We start from the raw sequence: 23,516 nt of genomic DNA, 5'->3' as shown, positions 1-23,516 counted from the left end.
AAATGTCTCTGGTCTGATGAAACAAAAATTGAACTGTTTGGCCATAACGACCATCGTTATGTTTGGAGGAAAAAGGGGGATGCTTGCAAGCCGGAAGAACACCATTCCCAACCATGAAAGCATGGGATGGCAGCATCTGTTTTGTGAGGTGTGCTTTGCTGCAGGAGGGATTGGTACACTTCACCAAAAATAGATGGCATCATGAGGAAAATTATGTGGATATATTGAAGCAACATCTCCAAGACATCAGTCAGGAAGTTTTTGGGCAGAACTGAAAAACTGTGTGCGATCAAGGAGGCCTACAAACCTGACTCAGTTACACCAGCTCTGTCAGGAGGAATGGGCCAAAATTCACCCAACTTATTTGGGGAAGCTGTGTGAAGGCTACCCAAAACGGTTGACCCAAGTTAAACAATTTAAAGGCAATGCTACCAAATACTCATTGAGTGTATGTAAATTCTGACCCACTGGGGAATGTGATGAAGAATAAAAGCTGAAATAAATAATTCTCTCTACTATTATTCTGATATTTCACCATTCTTAAATAAAGATGGTGATCCTAACTGACCTAAGACAGGGCATTTTTATTAGGATTAAATGTCAGGAATTGTGAAAAACTGAGTTTAAATGTCTGTGCTAAGGTGTATGTAAAACTTCAGACTTCAACTGTATGTTATGCACCGGCGGCCACCTATCATCTAAACCTGGGAACGACCCTCATACTGTCTTTCTACCCCCTGCTTTATAAATTCACCTGAATTATATTAAGGAAATCCAGAACACAAATTAAACATTTAAAACATGATCAAAAAGTCAAGGGCAAAATAAACATTCACAATAATTTATGCTTTTTATTTTTAAAAAACAACAAAATAACCCAAAATAGAATATAAAAACAAAAAGTAAAAACCAACAGTATTTTCATGACTTTAGATCATAATTACACAAACTTTTAACGAGTGGAAGAAGTTGACAAACTGTTTACACATCACAAAATGTCTGCCAGGTCTGTCCATTTACAATGCTTGCATCTCTATTTTGTGATTGTCTAAAAATAACTAAACAAATCACACAAAACCACACAAATAGCCTACAAGCACAAGCATCATATTTATGGACGCTATCCACAAAAAGAACCAAAACGGAAGAACATATTTAGCTGACAGTTATACTTCTGTTTTCTCTTCATTCTCTCATAATATACATATTTTTTATGTTGGTTTGTTTTTTTAGTGTTTCAACACTTTGCAGCAAAAAAACAAGGAGCAATTTTTCTCCTCAAAAGTTAAAATTATTGATATCATTATTACACGGACAGATGTAATTTTTCAGTCACTGTTATGTCCCAATGAAGTTCGTTTGACATTCTTCTCGCTCATGCAGTACATAGATGAATTTCATTTTTAGGGAACAAAAAATTCAGGTGAAGTTCTTATGTCATTCATTAGGACAGTTGTGGTACATTTTACTGGACAAAAACACCTCTTCTTTCCCCTTCAAGCTTAAGTGTCTCGATTATAGTAATACAAATGGCAGACAATCATTATAATAATACATATGGGTCTGAGTTCTGTACAATACAATAATACACAAAATCTGTTATCAAGATATTGCTTTTGGAGACACTTCTCACATTATCCCAGTCTGTATATACATAACTTGGCACTGTACAACTTTCTGTCCTCTTTCTGTCAGTTTCTTTACTCTCTCGTTCTGTCAGTCCATCTTGATAGGACATTTCGGGTCAAAGTTCCATTTTAAACAGAAGCGTTTGAAAAAAAGAAATCTCATCAAATCACACAAATTATTTAAAAGTATTCTCCATGGCAACCAGAACACATTTGAAGAATAAAATGTACAGCTAGAATTCCCTCCCTCCCAACAAATACCCCTCACAGAATATATGAAAATATGACCATCACGATACATTTTATGTTTCCATAATTTCCCATAAAATGTTAATTGCCATCAAGCCCTTAATTTTTTTCTTTTTTTCTTCAAGAATTCTGGCAGATTACTGACACACAAATGTGCATACACACACTCACGCAAGGCAGTCAGGGATCACGGCGTTCTAAGGCGTTACAGTAAGAGCCAGTGTTCCGCCACCTGACTTAGTTAAGCTGGTGAATCAGGTACTTCAGAAAGAGGGGTGAAGTGGACTGCCTCACAAACCGAACAAGACACTTGACTGACCAAAAGCGTACACTCCATCTTCCCAGAGACCACCAGCCATTCTCCCGTCCTTCCTTCTCTGTTCCTATATATATATATATATATATATAAGATAATATACTTATTAACTTGCTTTTCAGACGGCATCATCCAATACTGTGTTAGTGTGTCTCGTTGATACATTACAGAGCGCCAACAATATCCATGGTACCAAAGTGCAGTTGACCAACCTCGTTCCTGCTGCTTCTCTCCTAGTTCATCGTCAACAGTGTATGCTTACTGTACACTGCATAGCCTCTGAGCATAGTTCTGGTACATTAACCCTACGTTTAGTTTGTCATCACCACTTAGTCTCACTAGGGGGCGCCAGTCTCCAGTGTTCTCATTCCCATTTGATGTTGTTTAAAAAAACGAAGTCAATATGAGTCTATGGCTGTATGCCACAGCCATGTTCAGTACCACTTTGTTCCTTTATTTTGCTCATCAAAAATAATTGACTCAAGGTTGCACTGATGAGCCATGTATGGATAATGTGACACCTATGTAATTGTCTCTCTGTCCCAAGTAACAGGGCCGTCTTTGATGAATATATGTTCAATGCGCATTTTTAAGTGCATGGGGTACATTTTCCTATGTAAAAAAATTAAAAATAAAATATGCATTTGCATTGTACTTCAATAAGTCTGGGTCCACCCTCCTGAGAAGTCCTTGGGTCCCCTACAAAACCGTTATCAATGATCACGACTGCTGAGTGCAATGCTTCAAACCGTTTATTTGTTGAGTTGTTTCATCACTTGAGATGAAAGGTTGGGGAAGAGGGGACACCACCCGAAGGGGGGTCAGAGAAGGGGACCAACCTTTTCACTTTGTGGTCACCTTCTCTTTGTAAATGTCGTCTTCCCTCTTTCCATTTCCCCCCCACCTCTCCCAAGTAAATGAAAGGGGAATGTGCTTGCCAGGTAAGTGGCAACATCATTTTCTAACCACAAAGTCTCCAAATCCAAGTGTCCGTCTACGTAATCGCCGTCCTGACCCCTCCTCTAGAAGATAAGTGACATCTATGGCTGTTGGAAGAAGAGAGAGAAGTTACCAAACACCAATGACACATTAAGTTACCTGTCCGATATTTCCCCCTCATCAATTCAACAGTTTCCATTCTTCATCAAACCACCCCTCTGTCGTAATACCCGTTTCCTCATTGCCTGCTCACCGTTCTTATTGGGTGTTCTGTGTAGCAGATCCAGCAGAATCTTGTTTAGCCGATCCCTTTGCGCCTCCCTCCTGGCCCAGTCCGGAGTGATGGAGGGGTGGAGGGAAGAACATGGAGGAGGAGCTTCCAGCACGTCAACTCCTCTCTCTGCCCTTACCTTCCTCAGCCCCTATGCTCCTCTACCTCCTGCCCCGCCTCCTCCTTTCTCCCTCCCTTTGGCCCATCTGGCCCGTGGTTGGGCAGCGGTAGGGAGTGTGGTTCTTCATGGCAGTGTCCATGTCCCCGCACCACTCTTCCATTTTCACTCTCGGACGGAAGTCGTCGCATGGGGAAGCGTCGTTCCTCACAGGCCCTCCAACTGCTTTGGGCGCTCGCGCTTCCAGGGCGAAACGCCCCCGTTGCTTCTTGTAGTTGTCCGGAACGTAGTGCGTGCTTGTGGCGAGGTGGTAAGGAACAAAGGCGCTTTTAATTGATACAAGTGCTCATACGGACTTCGTTTTGGATTATTAACAATTTGGTTTACTTAATTGTGTATAAGCTGGACCCCAAACTTCTCTCTTAGGATAACCCGTTTATGCTGGCAGCGTATTTGAAAACTGGAAAATATGTGCAAATTTTCAAACGGCCTCTTAATCAATTTTTGCTCTTACAATATGCATATTATTATGTACTAATTGATAGAAAACAGTCTTCTAGTTTCTAAAACGTGTTTAAATTATTTCTCTAAGTGCGGAACAGAACAATCTTACAGCCCATTTCCTATTCCGGAAGTGAGATTCCAAAAATCGATGTCGCTTTTCAAGCCCTTGTCCTATAAAAGGGCATGTGGCACTCTAGGACTGTAGAAACACGTCATCGCCTTCTCTGGGTGTCATGCGGAAGTGAGAGGGAAGAAATGTAGTGATTATCTTCGTGTCAGGGGTTGTATACAACCTTCTTGGAGTGAGAAGGTGCGCACTTTAATTTTTTGGAAGGCGCGAAGTTGGGATCTGGAGGACCTCCTGGAAAAACCGTCGTTATAGGTGAATATGATCTCTGGCCTTCGATTTTATTTGATACATGTCACAATATCATCCTAAAGTACTGTTTTTCAATATACTTTAATTATATTTCTTTGAAATTTATGGACTTTAGAGGTGATGCGTCGCAAGATGGGTTCGAAGAACGAGAGGTTAGCAACGCACGGCCAGTGTGCTTGCTAATTCTGAGGAAATCGTTCGTTATGGATCCAAATAAAGTCGGTTCTGAACAAAGACCCTTGGAGAACAATTTCTTGATGAAGATCAAAAAAGATAAGGACCAATTGGGATGCTATTCATATATATATTGTCGAATGTCTATCCCTAGCGTTGGACTAGGAATCAATTGCTAGCTGTGGTTGTTAGCTATTGTAGTTAAGCTTAAGTTATAACGACTATATTTGTGTTTTCGCTGTAAACACTTCAAAAATCGAATATTGGCTGTATTGCGCAAGATATGTTTGTTTTCATTAGCTATTCCACCATATATTTGTTCTGAAATGTTTTATGATGAGTAATTAGGTAGTTGACGTTGGTGTCTGTATTTACTCTGGCTACTCCCATGCGATTTCTGACCTGTAGCTATGATGGTAGCAGTAATGTAAAAACTGATTTATAGCTCAAATATGCAATTTTTTCGAACAAACATAGATTTATTGTGTAACATGTTATAGGACTGTCATCTGAGGTAGTTTTTTCTGGTTATTTAGGTTGGTTCTTAGGTTGGTTTAGGTTAGTTAGGTCTTGTGCATGCTACTTGCATCTACGTTGTGCGTGAAAAATGTCTGTGTCTTTTTATTTGGTGGTGAGCTAACATAATATATGTGGTGTTTTCGCTGTAAAACACTTCAAAAAATCGGAATATTGGTCTATATTCACAGATATTTGTTCTTTCATTTAGCTATCCACCATATATTGAATTCTGAATGTTTTATGATGTGTAATGGGTAGTTAGTTTTGACGTTGGTGTCTGTATTTACTCTGGCTACTCCCATGCGATTTCTGACTGTAGCTATGATGGTAGCAGTAATGTAAAACTGATTTATAGCTAAAATATGCACATTTTTCGAACAAAACATAGATTTATTGTGTAACATGTTATAGGACTGTCATCTGAGGTAGTTTTTTCTAGGTTATTTAGGTTGGTTCTAGGTTAGTTAGGTTGGCTTGTGCATGCTACTTGCATCCTACTTGTGCTGTGAAAAATGTCTGTCCTCCTTTTTTATTTGGTGGTGAGCTAACATAAATATATGTGGTGTTTTCTCTGTAAAACATTAAAAAAATCGGACATGTTGGCTGGATTGACAAGATGTTTATCTTTCAAATGCTGTATTGGACTTGTTAATGTGTGAAAGTTAAATATTTAAAAAAAAATAGATTTTGAATTTCACGCTGTGCACTTGAGCTGGATGTTGTCATAGGTGTACCGGCGTCGGGATGACGTCGGGCTGCAGCCATAACAGGATAACTAGCGGTTTGAAAAGAATGGTAGGCACATATCAGTCGCCACTGGTGCACGATCAACCTCTTTGATAAAAACAACTTTGATACACTTCTCTAGTTGCACTCAATTCAAGCCCATAATGGAACCTTATATCAATACTACCTCATCAAACTAGCCTCACTAAAACTACATACGGAAACTTCAATACAAACAACCCCCACCCCTCTTCGACCCTCTTACTGAGAAGTCTCTCTTGGGGGCCAGCCTCTTTGGAAAGTGGTTGAAGGCGTAGGGCTTAGTGCACACGGGGAAGCGGTTGCGGTGGATCTTGTAGAAGAGGTGCGCCGACTTGTCCAGGCGGTAGTCGCAGATGTACACGTCCTGCTCCTTCACTCCTTTCGGCCGCCCTGAAAAAAAAAAAACGCACCACGGGTCAGGCGAGGTAATAATGTGTGTTAGCGCAGTGTTTGTTTTTAACTCCCTTACAAAGTGTGTGTGCGTGCGTGCGTGAGTCTCACCTTTGCAGTAGGTGTAGAGATCGAGGACGCAGCAGGTCCCGACCACGGCCTCCAGAGGGATGATCTCGTAGAGTGGCACACGGAACAGCTCGTTGTGGTAGAAGCGGCGCGAGGGCGAGTGGTGCGTCTCGTGGGGCCTGAAGTAATGATGGCCAAAGGCAAACCTCTCACCCCTACAGGGCACCCACACAAGGAGACAAGAGCGAGTCAGAGGAAAAAAAGACAGCAATGAAATGGCTGATGGTGCTCAGCGCTGGCTCAATGGGGCTCCCCCCTCCCTTACTTTTCACTCTTCCAGAGTTTCTCGATGCGGAAGATGTCTAGCTTGTCTCTGTTGACATGGGACAGGAGACGGTAGGACTGCCTGACTGGCTGTCCCTCTGGGGTGCGTCTGCTGTCCCTCATCAGGTACACACAGTCACCTGGTCAGACAGGTTACATAACATTATCATGATTTTTATTTATACATAATGTTTTTTAAATGACCCCTTTTTTTCTCCCCAATTTCGTAATTACGATCTTGTCTCATCGCTGCAACTCCCCAATGGGCTTGGGAAAGGTTGAGTCATGCGTCCTCCGAAACATGACCGACCAAGCCGCACTTCTTAACACTTGCTCGCTTAACCCGGAAGCCAGCTGCACCAATGTTTCGGAGGAAACACTGTTCAACTGACGACCGAAGTTAGCCTGCAGGCCCCCGGCCCGCCACAAGGAGTCGCTAGAGCTCGATGGGCCAAGTGAAGCCCCCCACGGGCCAAAGCCTCGCCAAACACGGGCGACGCTGGGTCACGGCTGGTTGTGATACAGCCTGGGATCGAACCCCCTTAGTGATGCCGCAACACTGCGATATAGAGCCTTAGACCGCTGTGCCACTCGGGAAGCCGGTATAAGGCACATTTATCACACCCCAAGTTGCTATACAACAATTATTCCACGTGGCAAGCTGTGCAACTGACACAAAAACACACTACAACATTGATGTGGCCTCATACATGGGGTTACATCCGAAATGGCACGCTATTACCTATATAATGCACTACTTTTGACCAGAGCCCTATACTTCTGAGCAGGGCCCTGTTCAAAAGTAGTGCACTATATAGGGCATAGGGTGCCATGGTTATAGTCCCCATCCATACCTTGGTGCAGCAGCAGTTCGTCTCGCAGCAGACAGATGTAGTATATTGAGCCAGACTGGGCGTAGCTGGGCTGGGGCAGCATTGGCACCTCCTGGAGCACCAACGGGACAGGATATGACATCAGATCAAACACGAAGTTGAAACAAAAGACAAAGCATTCCTTTGAAATTACCACCTGTGAGGAGTGGAGTGCCTGAAACAACAATGGCTATGTCCCAAATGGCACCCTATTCCCTGATACATTTACAAGGAGCAATCTGCGATTGGTACATCCATTTTTGGACTTGTAAATTACTGATTATATACCCATTGATTCTTGAAGAATATAACTTATGAAATGCCTTATGAGCTTAGTTCAACTGTCATTCCCTATCAGAAACCAAAATATAAGCAAGTCTTACTCCATTGTTGGTAAGCAATGTAATTGTAAACAAATACTGTATAGCCTCAAAACATGGTTAAAACTGTACATTTGATATCATGGATGCTCAGTCCTTGAATCAATAGCTCTGTGTATACATTTGAGATTGGTTGTACACCCCCATCCCTCCACTGTTTTCCAAATCAGTGGCAGGGTGAAGCTTTCTTAGTTTCAACTGCATATTGCCCCTTTATTTACACTTTCTGTAAAGTGTGTTGTGACTGTTAAATGCACTTATCTTAGTTTTGGGATGTGCATATCACCTTTTTCTTCACTGACTGAACACATCTCTCATGGGCTGTTTCGCAATATGCATACTACCGTGTACGAGCACGCAAATTGAAGCACGGGAGGGTAGGAGAATGAGTTCCAAATCAAAGTATGCGGCGCAAAAGTTTATTGAAATTAATGGCGGCCATTATTTGAGCTCAAGAGGAGAAAATAAACCCAGACTTCGGAATGAGATGTTGCCCATTCACATCTCATATGTTGCCTGATTGCAATATTTTATCTTGATACATTAATAAATACATACAGTACTCATTTTGGCATGTTTACCTGCCTACAATACCCACTTTAGTGTGCGTAGATTGCAAGCCCATTGTAAGTCAATAGAGCGAACTGGCTAGCTAGCTAACCATGAAGTACTGACAGTCATCTATCTACCTTGCATAACATTATCTTTAGGTAGTTTTTGCCTGTTAAACTAGCTGGCTAGTGCAGGTTATTACGTTCAGCGAATGGGGGAGGTGAAGCGTGACGTAATACAGTAGGGGGAGTGCGAGTGCCTCTCAAATGTAATATTTCATCCACACTCATCCTCACAAGAACGCACTCAAGAGAGCGTTCACAAAAAATGCACTCGGAACATGAGTGTGGAGAAGAGTAGTATGCATATTGAGAAACACCCATCGTCTGATAACCCAGCTGTGACCTTCCAGTGGGTTTCTTTGAGGGGTTGGAAGCAAAATTATTTCCCCGATCGTTTCATTCTGAATCATTTACTTTCATTCCACTGTTCTGACCAGCAAAATAAAGTTAGAACCGGTTCGAACACAAAAATAAAGTTACGGTTTATATCATTCCTTTCTGTTCCTTTTTAAACCTCTGAAATCATATATTTAAAAAAAACATTTAGCTCGACATTGAATTACTTCACCAATCAGTGCAGATAGAGCAGCTTGCTATGGAGCGGGCAAGCTATAGTTGTTTACACACATTGGACAGGCAAGGGTGGGGAGCAAGAGAGGGTGGAGGAAGAGGCTTGGCTTGAAGTGCTGGGCATCTTGTTATGACATGCATTATCTGAATCAGGCCCCTCAGAATTATACCTATGCAGGAGTGGCTTTTATGAAGGAACTTTGAATGTCTTTGGCCTTCCCGAGAGTTGGCTTAATGTTGGACTAGAGCTAGTTAGCTAGCTAGCATGTGTGTGTGTGCAGAGAGGCACCAGAAATAAAAACATATCTTACCTTTTTGTAGTTAATAAATCGAATGTGAAATGTGATAACTATAGTATCCTTAACTATCATTGAAAAGGTTAATCTCTCATTAAAAATGTCTCTCCCTAATTTCAGAATCACGCTTGTAACGTCAGTAGGCTACAGTAGTCTATGCTCCGGCGAGGGAGGGGCTGATAGCCTACACACAGACACAGTAGCAAAGATTTTTTTGCTGGCAGCAGACACTGGAATATGTTTCTGAGTGACATAGTGAGGGCTTTGCATAGGTGCTTTGTTGCATTTTTGGTGGGACTGGAAAATGCCCAGAATGTAAAATAACATTATTAACCAGTTCCCATGCTTTTAAAATAACGGTTCTGTTCCGGAATAGTATAGATCACTTTCGTTCCCAGTTCTGATTCCCCCCCCCCCCAAATTTTTTTTTATTGAGTTTTCTGTTCTGTTCCCTGAACTGGTTCCAACTTGTGGTTTCTATAGACCATGGGGTGTGATTAAGATTAGGTTAAGGGGGACAACACTCACCCTGTCCACAGGTCGGGGGTCGCACTGCTCACACAGGTAGTGTTCCACCTCCGCCTCCAGCCGCATGCAGTCAAAGTGCTGCCACACCTGAGAGACAGACGCATCACCGTTTACCCTGACACTACAATCACAGCCAAAACTAACGCTAACAATATATTAGACTACCACACTTAGTAATCTTTCCCACAATCAACTCGTGCTCTCAAAAACATTGCTTCCACTGACAGGAACAAACACTCGCCATTCACTCAGAATCATCAGGCAAGTACCACTACATTCAACTAGCCTGGAATCCAAACTGTATATTGCCTCATGGATTCAGTAAGGAACTGATATTCAGTTTTATCCATATTCAGTTAGGCTAACATTCAACAACAGGTTAAACTTCAACAACACAACTCGGAGCCTGCAATGTTAGGCTGTGTCCCGCGATCTCTTACCATGCACTTCTCACACTGGATCATCAGGCCCTCGTCCTTGTACATGCCGCAGATGCAGCGGATGATGTCATCGTCCTTGTCGTGTGAGCCCGGCCAGCCCCCTCCGTGGTGGTGGTGATGATGGGCATGGTCTCGCTCCAGCGAATCCGAACTGTCCGCTTCGCTGGCTGTTTCTCCGACGATTTCGTCAATCTGGACAGCGGCTTCATGGCGCGCGCCGTAGTAGGCCTTCCTCAGCCGGCACACGTCCCTCCCTACTGACGACTTCCGCCCGTAGTATTTCTGCTAGGATGGAGGGAGCATAGGGCAATGACGTTGAGAATTTGGAAAATACAGTTTGTGTGTTGTAAAGTCGAGTAAAAGACCAGCTTACGCCACAGCAACCTAAACAAGTTCGACCAGACTTCCAGAATCCCACTTAGAATTCTAAGCCCCTGCAAAATTATACATTTTCAGACAGATAGCAACAATGGCAAGAAGCTGCCATGTGGGGAATCGTGGCTCGTATCAGCTTGTTGTGCCTTGTTATTGATACCATGTCTTCTTTTGAGACGTTTTGACTCGTCACGTCTATGCTAATATTTGGTAGCTAGCTAACCACCAACTGTAATGGTGTATTTGGGAGACAAGTGCTCATTGTGCAAATGTATGCATATTTTCAATAATGATTTGGAGAGGAAATATAGTTTACATGTTATCAACACTACTTTGATTCTAAAGCCAAACCCGACTGTTTTGATCCACGGTTGCGCACACATTGGGTTTTGTTGCTAAATAACCCACCTGTCTATAGGGTTGAGTACCCTTCAAAGGATTTGAGTGGCACTCACACAGCCTCCACACAACACAAATGTAAAAAAGAGTCCTCTGTGTGTAGGTGTGTGTAAAAAAAAGTCCTGTGTTTAGGTGTGTGTGTAAAGGATCTGTGGCTGTATATATCCAATAAGGAGGAGGGTTGAGGGAGACCCACCTCTGCGTTGCGGAACACTTTGAGCATGTCAGTGTCAAATGCCTCCACGGTCTTGTAGTGCCCTGTGGTGATTTGCTTCTCAATGGTACTCAGGTCCAGCGGGTCTGACACCTTCTCATAGTACTGCGTGTTCCTGGGGTCACACACAAACACGAGTCATGGGGTGAGAGTCAAAACTGTGCCTCTTGTCTCATGAATCCAAACATGATCGTTATCATGTTTGGATTCATGAGACAAGAGTGTTGGATAACACACAAAGCGTTGCACAACACACCTACATACAGTAAACATCGGTGAAAGATTCTTCTCTTCTGTCTCTGCTGCTAAAGCCAATTTCTACCACTCTAAATTCCAAGCATCTGCCTCTAACCCTAGGAAGCTCTTTGCCACCTTCTCCTCCCTCCTGAATCCTCCTCCCCCTCCTCCCCCCTCCTCCCTCTCTGCTGATGACTTCGTCAACCATTTTGAAAAGAAGGTCGACGACATCCGATCCTCGTTTGCTAAGTCAAACGACACCGTGGGTTCTGCTCATAACTTGCCCCTACCCTGTGCCTTTGGACCTTTTCCCCCCTCGTCTCTCCAGATGAAATCTCCGCGTCTTGTGACGGCCGGCCCGCCTCAACAACCTGCCCGCTTGACCTCTATCGCCCTCGCTCCTTCTTCTCCAGACAATTTCGGAGACCTTCTCCCTTACCGTCACTCGCTCACTCACTCATTCCTTGACCGCTGGCTACGTCCCTTCCGTCTTCAAGAGAGCGGAGTTGGCACTCCTTACTGAAAAAAAACCTACACTCGATCCCTCCGATGTCAACAACTTACAGACCAGTATCCCTTCTTTTTTTCTCTGCCAAAACTCTATGAACGTGCCGTCCTTGGCCAGTCTTCCTGCTAATCTTCTCAAAGATGACCTTCTTGAAATCCAAATCAGTCGGTTTCAGACTAGTCATTACTGAGACGCCTGCTCTTCTCTGTGTCACCGGAGGCGCTCCGCACTGCTAAAGCAACTCTCTCCCCTCTGCTCCTCATCCTTCTAGAACCTAAGTCGGGCTGCCTTTGATACTGTGAACGCATCAGATCCTGCTCTCCACCCTTCTCCGAGCTGGGCCATCTTTCCGGCGCGGCCCACGCTTGGATTGCGTCCTTACCTGACAGGTCGCTCCTACAGGTGGCGTGGCGAGAATCTGTCTCCGCAGCCACGTGCTCTCACCATGTGGTCCCCAGGGCTCTGTTCTAGGCCCTCTCCTATTCTCGCTATACCGCTAAGTCACTTGGCTCGTCATATCCTCACATGGTCTCCTCCTATCATCTGGCTATGGCAGACGAACACAATTTAATCTTCTACTTTTCCCCGCTCTGATAACCAGGTGGTGAATCGCATCTCTGCATGTCTGGCAGACCATATCAGTGTGGGGGGGGATTGACGCGAAAAATCCAACCACCTCAAGCTGAAAACCTCGGCAAGACAGGAGCCTGCTTCCTCACGGGGAGGCTGCCCGTTCCATGATCTCGCCATCGACGGTTGAACAATCCTGTGTCCTCCTCCCAGAAGTGCTGAAGAAGCCTTGGCGTGATCCTGGACAACCCCTGTCCGTTCTCAACTAACATCAAGGCGGTGACCTAACAGTTCCTGTAGGTTCATCCGCTCTACAAACATTCGCAGAGATAACGACCCTGCCTCAACGCAGGAAGCGGCGCTAAGGTCGTAAATGCCAAGGCACTTGTCAGTCTCCCTCTGGATTACTGCAACTCGCTGTTGGCTGGGCTCCCTGCCTGTGCATTTAAACCCCCTACAACTCATCCAGAACGCCGCAGCCCGTCTGGTGTTCAACTTTCCCAAGTTCTCTCACGTCACCCCGCTCCTCCGCTCTCTCCACTGGCTTCCCAGTTGAAGCTCGCATCCGCTACAAGACCATGGTGCTTGCCTACGGAGCTGTGAGGGGAACGGCACCTCCGTACCTTCAGGCTCTGATCAGGCCCTACACCCAAACAGGGGCACTGCGTTCATCCACCTCTGGCCTGCTCGCCTCCCTACTCTGAGGAAGTACAGTTCCGCTCAGACCCAGTCAAAACTGTTCTGCTGCTCTGGCACCCAATGGTGGAACAAACTCCCTCACCGACGCTCCAGGATGGCGGGAGTCAATCACCACCTTCCGGAGACACCTGAAACCCCACCTCTTTAAGGAATACCTAGGATAGGATAAAGTAATCCTTCTAACCCCCCCCCCTTAAAAGAGTTAGATGCACTATTGTAAAGTGGTTGTTCCACTGGATATCATAAGGTGAATGCACCAATTTGTAAGTCGCTCTGGATAAGAGCGTCTGCTAAATGACTTAAATGTAAATGTAAAGAGCTAGCATGCACACACAAACAAACAAGCAAATACATACCGCTTTCTTGAGGGTAGGTTTACCAGTGGAGCAGCAAGGGTCTGACCAGCTGAGTCTATGGAAAGAGAGATTATCTTCAGCAGAGTACCTTCTACTTTTATAGTGCATAAATATACTCAGGGAAAAATGAGTCTGCACACTTGAATCAGATCTACAACAGCAGATGTTTGTAGAAGCAAAAGCCAAACAGGTAAGCCAGTAGTAGTGGTCAGTACACGCACATGGACTGAGTCCTGTTGAGACTGGGTTGCGTTACACAGAAGTGTTGACTTTGTCATGTCTTTGCCATTTGACCAGCAGTTTCTCTGAAGGCACCAGGGATGTTTAGAGACTAGGAAGTTCATGGGAAGTGTAACGTCTGCGTCCAGCTCACACTCCCAAACACGTAGATCCCCAGAACTCTGACCACTTTCCATCTCACTGTCCAGATCCCAATCACCGGAATTCTAATCACCTGTTCACACACCTGCATGTCATCATCCCACAATATTTAGTTCAGTTCCTTGCACCTCATCACTGTGAGGCATTGTTTGTTTTGAGACACACTTCTCTCGGAGCACTGGTTTTTCCCGTCCTTCACTCCTGCCGTGTAGGATAGTTTTTGCCCGCCTCACTCACAACGCCTATTCCCTGCCTGTACTGTTGCCATTTTTGGACCTACCGTGTATGACCTTCTGCCTGCCCCTGGACCCAGCTACCTGCCTTCTCCTAAGGTCCCTTCCAATAAACACCTGCTGCTCCCTGCGCTTGAAACCAGCTCTCTGTCTCCTATCGTGTTCAATACAGGAAGGAGTTCAGTGTGTGCGCAAGTTTTAGAGTAAGTGATCGAGAGAGTGTGAGTGTGTGTATGCTGGAGGGGTGGTTGGTGTTTACAGGGAAGGCTGCACACACCCACACACACACACGCGTACACACAAAGCTCTGCCATCCCTTACAGCAGGGTTCCCCAACTGGCGGCCCGTGGGCCAAATCTGGCCCGCCAGCAATACTATTTGGCCTCACAAAGCCCCCCCAAATAATTATGAATATTTTTTTTAAAATGATAATATAACAATATCGGGCCTGACATGCAAAAATTCCAAAATGCAATGTTCCAAGAAGGAAGTTACACTACCTAAATAAGGCAAAAGTTACATATTAACTTAATTCATGAGGAGAGAGAATGCAGGAGACGGTCAACTAATAAAGCAGGCATTTTATAGGGAGCCGCTGAAACGTAAATCTGCAAACGCAGCGCAATCAATAGGAGGTGAACAGCGCCTGGTGCTGAAAATATACAGTACCAGTCAAAAGTTTGGACACACCTACTCATTCAAGGGTTGTTATTTGTAGAATAATAGTGAAGACATCAAAACCATGAAAAAACACATATGAAATCATGCAGTAACCAAAACAGTGTTAAACAAATAATATATTTGAAATTCATCAAAGTAGCCACCCTTTGTCTTGATGACAGCTTTGCACACTCTTGGCATTCTCTCAACCAGCTTCATGAGGTAGCCACCTGGAATGCATTTCAATAAACAGGCGTGCCTTGTTAAAAGTTAATTTGTGGAATTTCTTTCCTTCTTAATGCGTTTGAGCCAATCAGTTGTGTTGTGACAAGGTAGGGGTGGTATAAAGAAAATCGCCCTATTTGGTAAAAGACCAAGTCCATATTATGGCAAGAACAGCTCAAATAAGCAAAGAGAAACAACAGTCCATCATTACTTTAAGACATTAAGGTCAGTTAATCTGGAAAATTTCAAGAACTTTTAAAGTTTCTTCTAGTGCAGTTGCAAAAACCATCAAGCGCAATGATGAAACTGTCTCTCATGAGGACCGCCACAGGAAAGGAAGACCCAGAGTTACCTCTGCTGCAGAGGATAAGTTCACTAGAGTTACCAACCTCAGAAATTGCAGCCCACATAAATGCTGCACAGAGTTCAAGTAACAGACACATCTCAATATCAACTGTTCAGAGGAGACTGCGTGAATCAGGCCTTCATGGTTGAATCGCTGCAAAGAAACCACTACTAAAGGACACTAATAAGAAGAAGAGACATACTTGGGCCAAGAAACACGAGCAATGGACATTAGACCGGTGGAAATCTGTCCTTTGGTCTGATGAGTCCAAATTTGAGATTTTTGGTTCCAACCACTGTGTCTTTGTGAGACAGAGTAGGTGAACGGATGATCTCTGCATGTGTGGTTCCCACCATGAAGCATGGAGGAGGGTGTGTGATGGTGCTTTGCTGGTGACACTGTCAGTGATTTATTTCACTTAACCAGTATGGGTGGCTACCATAGACTTATACACCATTTTATTGATCCCCAATCCTTAGGTAAAGCTGTACAGTGCGATATGAAGGTCAATACACACAATATGCTGACTGGGGAGGTGATTTCACACAGTCACAGTCCTGCGATAAGAGCTACAACGCTAGTATTTGCGTAAACTCTTCACAGTTGTGTTCTGTAGGTGTCATTCCAACCTGGTTTAACATTATCTAGTCTAAATATGGCATAATTCCACCAATTGTAAACTTCTGCATCACGTTCAAAAAGGTACTTTTATTTTGAAGGCAAACCGCAAAGTCCACTATTGTGCCTAATCCTTATTGTGGCTAGCATCACAACACATAGCCGGTTCGGTGGAGCCTCACTAGCCAGATGACGCTAGCTGGTTGCTTATAACATTAGCTTTGGGCAACAGGGTTAAGTAACTGGATAGCTATTTATTTTCATGAACTGAAGTTCAATTTCAATAGGCGAACAACAAGTGGCTACCTAGCTAATACTTACTCACAATGATTCCTAAATCATTGCTAAGAATGAAAATGACTGCAGTTTCTACTGGCCATTGTTTTCAGGCTGGTTGTATTGGTGCTAGCTAGGTACCAAGCTAAAGGTAGCTACCTACCCCAGAAGTTGCGGTCAAACAAATAATGCTTTATTACCAACGTGGTATTGTAAACACATTGTTCGTGGCCGGTGTTTGCTTGTTTGCAGCTTTGACAGTGCTACTGATAGTAGTGGTGGCGCTTGGCTTGCACGTGCAAATTCAGTACTGTAGCTAACTTGTTATGCAAGTGTTGAACAGCAACAGATGGAGAAAAACTACACCAGTCGAGTAACTAACTTCAACAATAATCTTCATTTTAATTTGACTTTACAAACAAACAACAAAAGGGCTTCATTGTAGTCTATTTCATCCGAGCCTAGGCCTATATAAAATAACTTAACTGGCTAAGGTAGGCTATGAGGCTTAACAACACCTTCCACAATAAGAAAATATATGGCCTAATAGAAGCAGGATTTCTTTTGTTATTAGCCCTAATTACAACTGTAACTGGTCAAAAAGGTAGCATCCTACATAAAACAATAATTGAAAGAAAAAATGTCGATGTCTGTGTCTGAATGTCTGTATTGGGATAGCCTGCTCCTGTAAAGACAGAACAAACAGAAAATACTGTCAGCTTGAGAACTAAATATCCTTGGATAGGCACTCACAATAAGCTAGTATTTACTAAACTACAGTCATATAGGCCACTAAGTTACTTACTGTACCTAATGTGAAAAGTTGCATTTCCCCTCGGACACGATCTTGTGGATGTCGAGTGAGATGGATGAGATTTTGATGCGCAGGCAGTCCTCGATTGACTTAAGTGAAAGCCGGAAAGCCGAGTCTATATTATGTTCATAGAGGAAAACGAGGACTCGCATGTGTAAATCGATCCAAACATTGTTAGCACATAAAATGCAAGTTTCTTTATTGTGCTGTATTCCTCTGAGCATGCCACCCAAAACGCACACAAGGACTCGGCACTACTACTGATCGCATCCCTGATTTGGCTCGATATCTGGAATTCAGTTTGAATTGCGGCCTCATCCAGCGACGGTATTGTTTTCTTAGCAAGGGAGGAGTATTCTCCACCTGGGCGGACTGTGAGAGGATCACGTACAAACGCAATGATATCCTTGGGCATGCTGTAGTCTTCAAATCTGGTGGAGAAGTTGTCCCTCAGCTGCTTGATGAAATCTTCCATCACCTGTGTGACAATGCTGCGGCCTGGTCCCTCTGCCTGTTGTTTCTTCAGTGTGCTGAAGTGCAGTAGCCTTCCAGATGACAAGTCTAAATCGAACAACTCAAGCTTCCTAGTAAAGGCATCAAGTTTTTCCACCATCTCCACAGGGGTTTTCCTTCTTCCTTGTAACTGCAGATTTAACCCGTTTAAGTGACAGAATGTCAGCCCAAAAATCTGTGTGTGTAGCTTGCAGTTAACGCTTCAACCTTTCTGCTTCGGGCCACTTGAAAGTTCCATGCTTAGATTAATAATGACTTCTGAGATTGAACTATTGGCAAACAGTGACATTTTCATTGCAAATAAGACACACTGGCTTCGCATTGGGAAAAGATGGTAAGATGAACGCATATCTCTCTGTACATTCTTCCCTGAAACCTAGATGTTCCTTATCTACCTTTCTTTTGATACTATTGATACAAGCTAATGGATCTGAACGAATGTTGATGTAAAAAAAAGTAGTGTAGCCTACAGTAGGCTAGTAGACCTGTTTTTCCCCACCAATCAACGCACAGAAAAATATACATTTTTTTATTTATTGAGACATGGTGATTTTATTTCGCGTATTTAGATCAAAATTATTATGGTATGGTCACTTTGTATTATGTACAAATCAGATGTGTTAAAAATGTTGTTCAATTTGTAGTGTAGGCCAATTAATTGTGCTAATATTATATCCCGTCAGTGTAAATAAGAAATTTACTTGTCTAGTTAAATAAAGGTGTGTGAGCGTGTTGCATGTGTGCGCGAGCGCAAATGTGTGTATGTGTGTCACTGACCCTTGTAGCTGGTGATCATGTCACAGATCTCCTTGAAGATGTGCGCCAGGCGGGCGGTGCGGGTGACCTCCGTGTTCTCCTCGGCTGCCGCCAGCCTCCGCGTGCGCACCGACCGCGACGTCTGCAGCGCCGAGAACTGTGTCAGGAACACGTCTGCGATGACAAAGGGACACACGCACAGAGCGATTGAGTCGACAAGCCATCACAAACACTCCCCTTGACGCCACATACAAAAAACAGCATTCATATTCCGGATTTAACTGGGGTTTCTCCGAAAAGCTTTGTAGCACTAACGTCATCATAAGTCTATTGTAGGGAAAGGATGAAATATTATCTTAGTGCTACAAAGCTTTTGGGAAAACTTACCCCGGGCACATTCCTGCATATAAAAATATACTGAGCAAAAATATATTTCAACGATTTTACTGAGTTATATGAACTGTAAGGAAATCAGCCAATTGAAATACATTCATTAGGCCCTCATCTCTGGATTTCACATGACTCGGCATGGGCCAATCAGAATCAGTTTTACCCCACAAAAGGGCTTTATTACAGACAGAAATACTCCTCAGTTTCATCAGCTCTCCGGGTGGCTGGTCTCAGACGAGCCCGCAGGTGAAGAAGCCTGATGTGGAGGTCCTGGGCTGGCGTGGTTACACGTGGTCTGTGGTTGTGAGGTCGGGTTGGACGTACTGCCAAATTCTCAAAAACAATGTTGGAGGCGGCTTATAGTAGAGAAATGAACATTCAATTCTCTGGCAACCACTCTGGTGGACATTCCTGCAGTTAGCCTGCTGTCAGGTGGACACCTGTCAGGTGGATGGTTATCTGGGCAAAGGAGAAATGCTCACTAACAGGGATGTAAACTAATTTCTGCACAAAATGTTTGACATTTTGGGGATATTTTATTTCAGCTCATGAAAAATGGGACCAACACTTTACCTGTTCATATTTCTGTTCAGTATAGAATGATTATTCTATTCAGTCTAGTTCTGTTTTGCTGCACATGTGGGTCTCACACACCTTTGACTCCTCACAGACACAGACACACACACACACACACAACACAAAAACACACAACACAACCACACACACAAACACACACACACACACACACACACACACACACACACACACACACACCTGACTTGATGTTCCCGTCGTCGCGGATGACTCCTCCCCAGCGTGTGTAGATGGACAGGCCGCCACTGGCCTCCCTCTCGCTTCCCTCTTTAACAGTCTCTGCTTCTCCTCATCTTCTCCCAGTTCCTCAGTAGGAACACACAGTGCTTGAGCACGAAGTTCCTGAGCCACAGAGAGAGAGAGTGGTGAGTTGTGTGTGTTCTGTTGGCGTGGGTATGTGTGTGTGAAGGGCGGTGGGGTGTGTTTGGCACGTGTGCTGTGTGTGTACCTCTCTCTGTTGGACATGGGTTTCATAAGAAGGTGGGGATAAAACTTGCTGCTGTCACTTGAATCCTCCTCCTTGGAAAAGAGAAGAGGGGGAGAGTTAGAGATAAAGGAGTACTGATCCTATGCTGCTGTCACTTGAATCCTCCTCCTTGGGAAAGAAAGAGGGGGAGAGTTAGAGATAAAGGAGTACTGATCCTATGCTGCTGTCACTTGAATCCTCCTCCTTGGGAAAGAAGAAGAGGGGAGAGTTAGAGATAAAGGAGTACTGATCATATGCTGCTGTCACTTGAATCCTCCTTGGGAAAGAGAAGAGGGGGAGAGTTAGAGATAAAGGAGTACTGATCCTATGCTGTTGTTCAGTCCAGCCCTCTCACTATTCAAGTCCATTGTGTCATTTTTTTTATCGAACCTTCCACCTCACAAAAAGCTCCTTTGATACAAAGAACACTCTGTTCTACATACACAGTGCCCTTAAAATAAACTTAGCCGCTCTCTAGGTTATAGAGCTAAAGACATGGCAAAAACTTGACTGATTTAGGACCAGAGTACAATTTCTTTGCCTATAGGCTCCAATAAAACGCTGTCGTTAAAACATTTGATGACGGTAAATATCAAAGACCCATTGTAGCGGCGTAGCAAGACACCTGATATAACATTTCCTCTAGTTCTCTCTCCTTACACGCACTCGTTTTTTCAGCTGGTGCTTGGACTTGCGTTTCTCCTTGAGTCGACCCAGCCGCCGTGCCCCGCTGTCTTTCCAGGCATCCCGTTGATTCGCTGGCTTTTCCCTCCGATGATCCCCGGCAGCCCTCTGAGCCACATTTACACACTTGCTGTAGAGAGAGTGAGAGCGAGAAGAGAGAGAGAGAGAGAGAGAGAGCGAGAGCGAGTAGAGAGAGAGCGAGAGAGAGGGAGTAGAGAGAGCGAGAGAGAGGGAGTAGAGAGAGAGAGGGGGGGGAGTAGAGAGAGGGGAGTAGAGAGAGCGAGGGGAGTAAAGAAAGAGAGGGGAGGAGAGAGCGAGGGAGTAGAGAAAGAGAGGGAGTAGGGAGTAGAGAGAGCGAGGGGGAGTAGAAGAGAGGGGAGTAGAGAGAGAGAGATGGGAGTAGAAAGAGAGGAGATGGGAGTAGAGGAGAGATGGGAGTAAGAGAGAGAGAGAGGGGAGTAGAGTAAGCGAGGGGAGTAGAGAGAGAGAGGAGTAGAGTAAGAGAGGGGAGTAGAGAGAGAGAGAGAGCGAGAGAAGTAAGCAGCAGTAGAGGGGGGATGAAAGGGGAGAGAAGTTCAAGGTAAGAGGTGACACAGGTAAAGGAATGTGAAGTGTGTGCCAAAAACAGGAAAAGGGAACGGTGTGGGAAAATTGAGATCGAAACCCAAACCCAGTGGAGTGTGCTCTTGAATGCTAAAACGACCAAGATAGATTTTTTGCCGCGGCACAAACAGATCTGGAACAAGGCTAAATTGAGGCTGTAACTGGGAGTGGATCGGGGGAAATGGTTAATGTGCCGCCACACCCACCTGCTCTTCGGTGTTGAAGGAGTGGAAGTTGTAGTCGTAGGTGAGCTCCGTGCCGCTGCTCATGTCCTTGAGGGCAAAGAGGCCGATCCTGTACACCCCATTCACCGACCTGCAGGAGTAACAGACACGAGGGAAGAAGAGTGAGGAGGGAGAACTCAGATTTGCCCAGGCAGGCTATGAAATGGCTACCCGGACTATTTGCATTGTGTGCCCCCCCCAACCCCTCTTTTTACGCTGCTGCTACTCTCTGTTCATCATATATGCATAGTCACTTTAACCATATCTACATGTACATACTACCTCAATCAGCCCGACTAACCGGTGTCGGTATGTAGCCTCGCTCCTTTTATAGCCTCGCTACTGTATATAGCCTGTCTTTTTACTGTTGTTTTTACTTCTTTACCTACCTATTGTTCACCTAATACAGGCTCTAACCAATAGTGCAAAAAAAGTAAGTAAGCATTTCATTGTATTTGGCGCACATGACAAATAAACTTTGATATGATTTGAACTTGAGCATAGGGCACAGCCAGAGCATAGGGCTCTGGTCAAAAGTGCACTATACAGGGAATAGGGTGCCATTTCGGGAGCACACTTTTTTAATCTCTCTGCACGGTACAACCGTGTAGGCTGCACTTTGCTGTATAATATACTCTTTCTGGGAGCACAAAAGGCAGTTTCAGCACATTGTCTAGGGGCACTAATACAGCTGTGTCCAAGGCCCCAGCTACAACGTCGTATAATCGCTATTCTGTGACAAGATGGAGGACTGGCCTCACGCTGGAAAAGCTCTATCCCTGTAGAATCTCTTATTCGAGGCCCACGCCACAACACCCCACAGCACTACAGAGAGACAGTTGTTAGATCGGTGTGTCCTAGTTTACTCACTGGACGTTCAAGAAGGAAAACAGGTGTCTTTTCTCAAAGGTCCTTAACCGTTTTTACGGTCTGTGTTCAAGCCCTTTTGGGGTTAACAAAACTTTTAACAATAAAGAAGCTTTTTATTAACTTCAACTGTCCTCCAAGAGTTGCTGAAATTCCTCTTCACTTAAACGGTGGGTTTAACATGTTGAGGTCCTCCTGTTTTACTTACTTTCAATATCGTAACCTTGGTTTAACTTGTGTTCTACCTTTCATGTATTATTCCTTGTAAAAAAATAACAAGCTTTATAGACACTTAGTAAAACGTACCATTGTGTGTTATTAACAGACTGTCTTCTGTACTAGAGGTGGTGTTCTGGACATTAGCCTAAGGACTTTCAATGGAGAATATCCATTGAACATGCTTTTCAGTAAGTAGCAAGTGCGCAACCATGTCGGTTGGCTTGGTCTGTGTCCAGGAAACCATTCCTAGGTGAACCCCAAACACTACTAGAGTTGAACTGTGTGGCTAAGTTGGTAGAGCATGGGGGCTTTTAATGCCAAGGATTGCAGGTTCTATTCCCGCTCAGACGGTCTGGATAAAAGCGTCTGCGAAATGGCATGTTGTTGTACTATTAGTAGTAGTCCTACTAACTTACCACTTCTGCATCTCACAGTTGGGTTCACAGCTGTGGTTGATGAAGCGAGCCTCGTTGCCCATCCGGTAGCTGTCGATCACCATGCCGCTGTCCAGGTTCAGACAGTATTGGCCGCTGTGGGCGAAGTACTGCTCCATCATGCGACTTCTACAGGACACACAGAGGGGGGAGAGAGAGGGACATTAGAAGACATGGATATGAGAATATAAAGCAGAGTTTAGGAATACAGATGAACTCCATAGAACCATTCAAAATGCCCACAAAAATAATAGTGATTTAACATGAAAGAATAATACATTTGGCGGCGAATCCTTGCTAACTTCCACTTAAGGATGCGTTCGTAAATTCGCTCTGGCTATCTACTCCCGATTTCAGAGCATTCTCGTCTGAGTGTGCCAGAGCGCAGAATAACTGATGAATTTACGAACGCTCAACACCCGTTGAATATGGCCGGTGTCAGTAAACCTCTGCAAAAAAAGCATTATTAAATTGTTGCCAGGAGCACAGTTACAGTCCCCAACGCTC

The 23,516-nt window shown here is 44.3% G+C and overlaps 1 protein-coding gene and 1 pseudogene across 1 annotated transcript in view; both read right to left on the bottom strand.

The window, feature by feature from the left end:
• Positions 1–1,349: 1,349 nt before the first annotated feature.
• LOC112070640 (histone-lysine N-methyltransferase ASH1L-like) lies at positions 1,350–4,241 on the bottom strand (annotated as a pseudogene).
• A 1,160-nt stretch (positions 4,242–5,401) lies between these two features.
• The window catches only part of LOC112070639 (histone-lysine N-methyltransferase ASH1L-like), a 37,062-nt gene continuing 18,947 nt past the window's right edge, over positions 5,402–23,516 (bottom strand). Inside the window, 17 exon segments of the mRNA XM_024138074.2 lie at positions 5,402–6,255; positions 6,367–6,539; positions 6,650–6,788; positions 7,503–7,593; positions 9,909–9,995; positions 10,349–10,630; positions 11,319–11,451; positions 13,707–13,761; positions 18,550–18,702; positions 19,693–19,784; positions 19,786–19,854; positions 19,961–20,031; positions 20,645–20,712; positions 20,715–20,756; positions 20,759–20,792; positions 21,472–21,580; positions 22,992–23,138. Of these exon segments, the coding sequence (XP_023993842.1) occupies positions 6,050–6,255; positions 6,367–6,539; positions 6,650–6,788; positions 7,503–7,593; positions 9,909–9,995; positions 10,349–10,630; positions 11,319–11,451; positions 13,707–13,761; positions 18,550–18,702; positions 19,693–19,784; positions 19,786–19,854; positions 19,961–20,031; positions 20,645–20,712; positions 20,715–20,756; positions 20,759–20,792; positions 21,472–21,580; positions 22,992–23,138 (1,951 nt within the window). The 3' untranslated portion in view covers positions 5,402–6,049.

This window comes from Salvelinus sp. IW2-2015, unplaced genomic scaffold (genome assembly GCF_002910315.2).
Source record: "Salvelinus sp. IW2-2015 unplaced genomic scaffold, ASM291031v2 Un_scaffold1382, whole genome shotgun sequence".
NCBI classification, from domain to species: Eukaryota; Metazoa; Chordata; class Actinopteri; order Salmoniformes; family Salmonidae; genus Salvelinus; species Salvelinus sp. IW2-2015.
The sequence above is the reverse complement of the archived record's forward strand: the minus strand, read 5'-3'. Positions and strand labels throughout refer to the sequence as shown.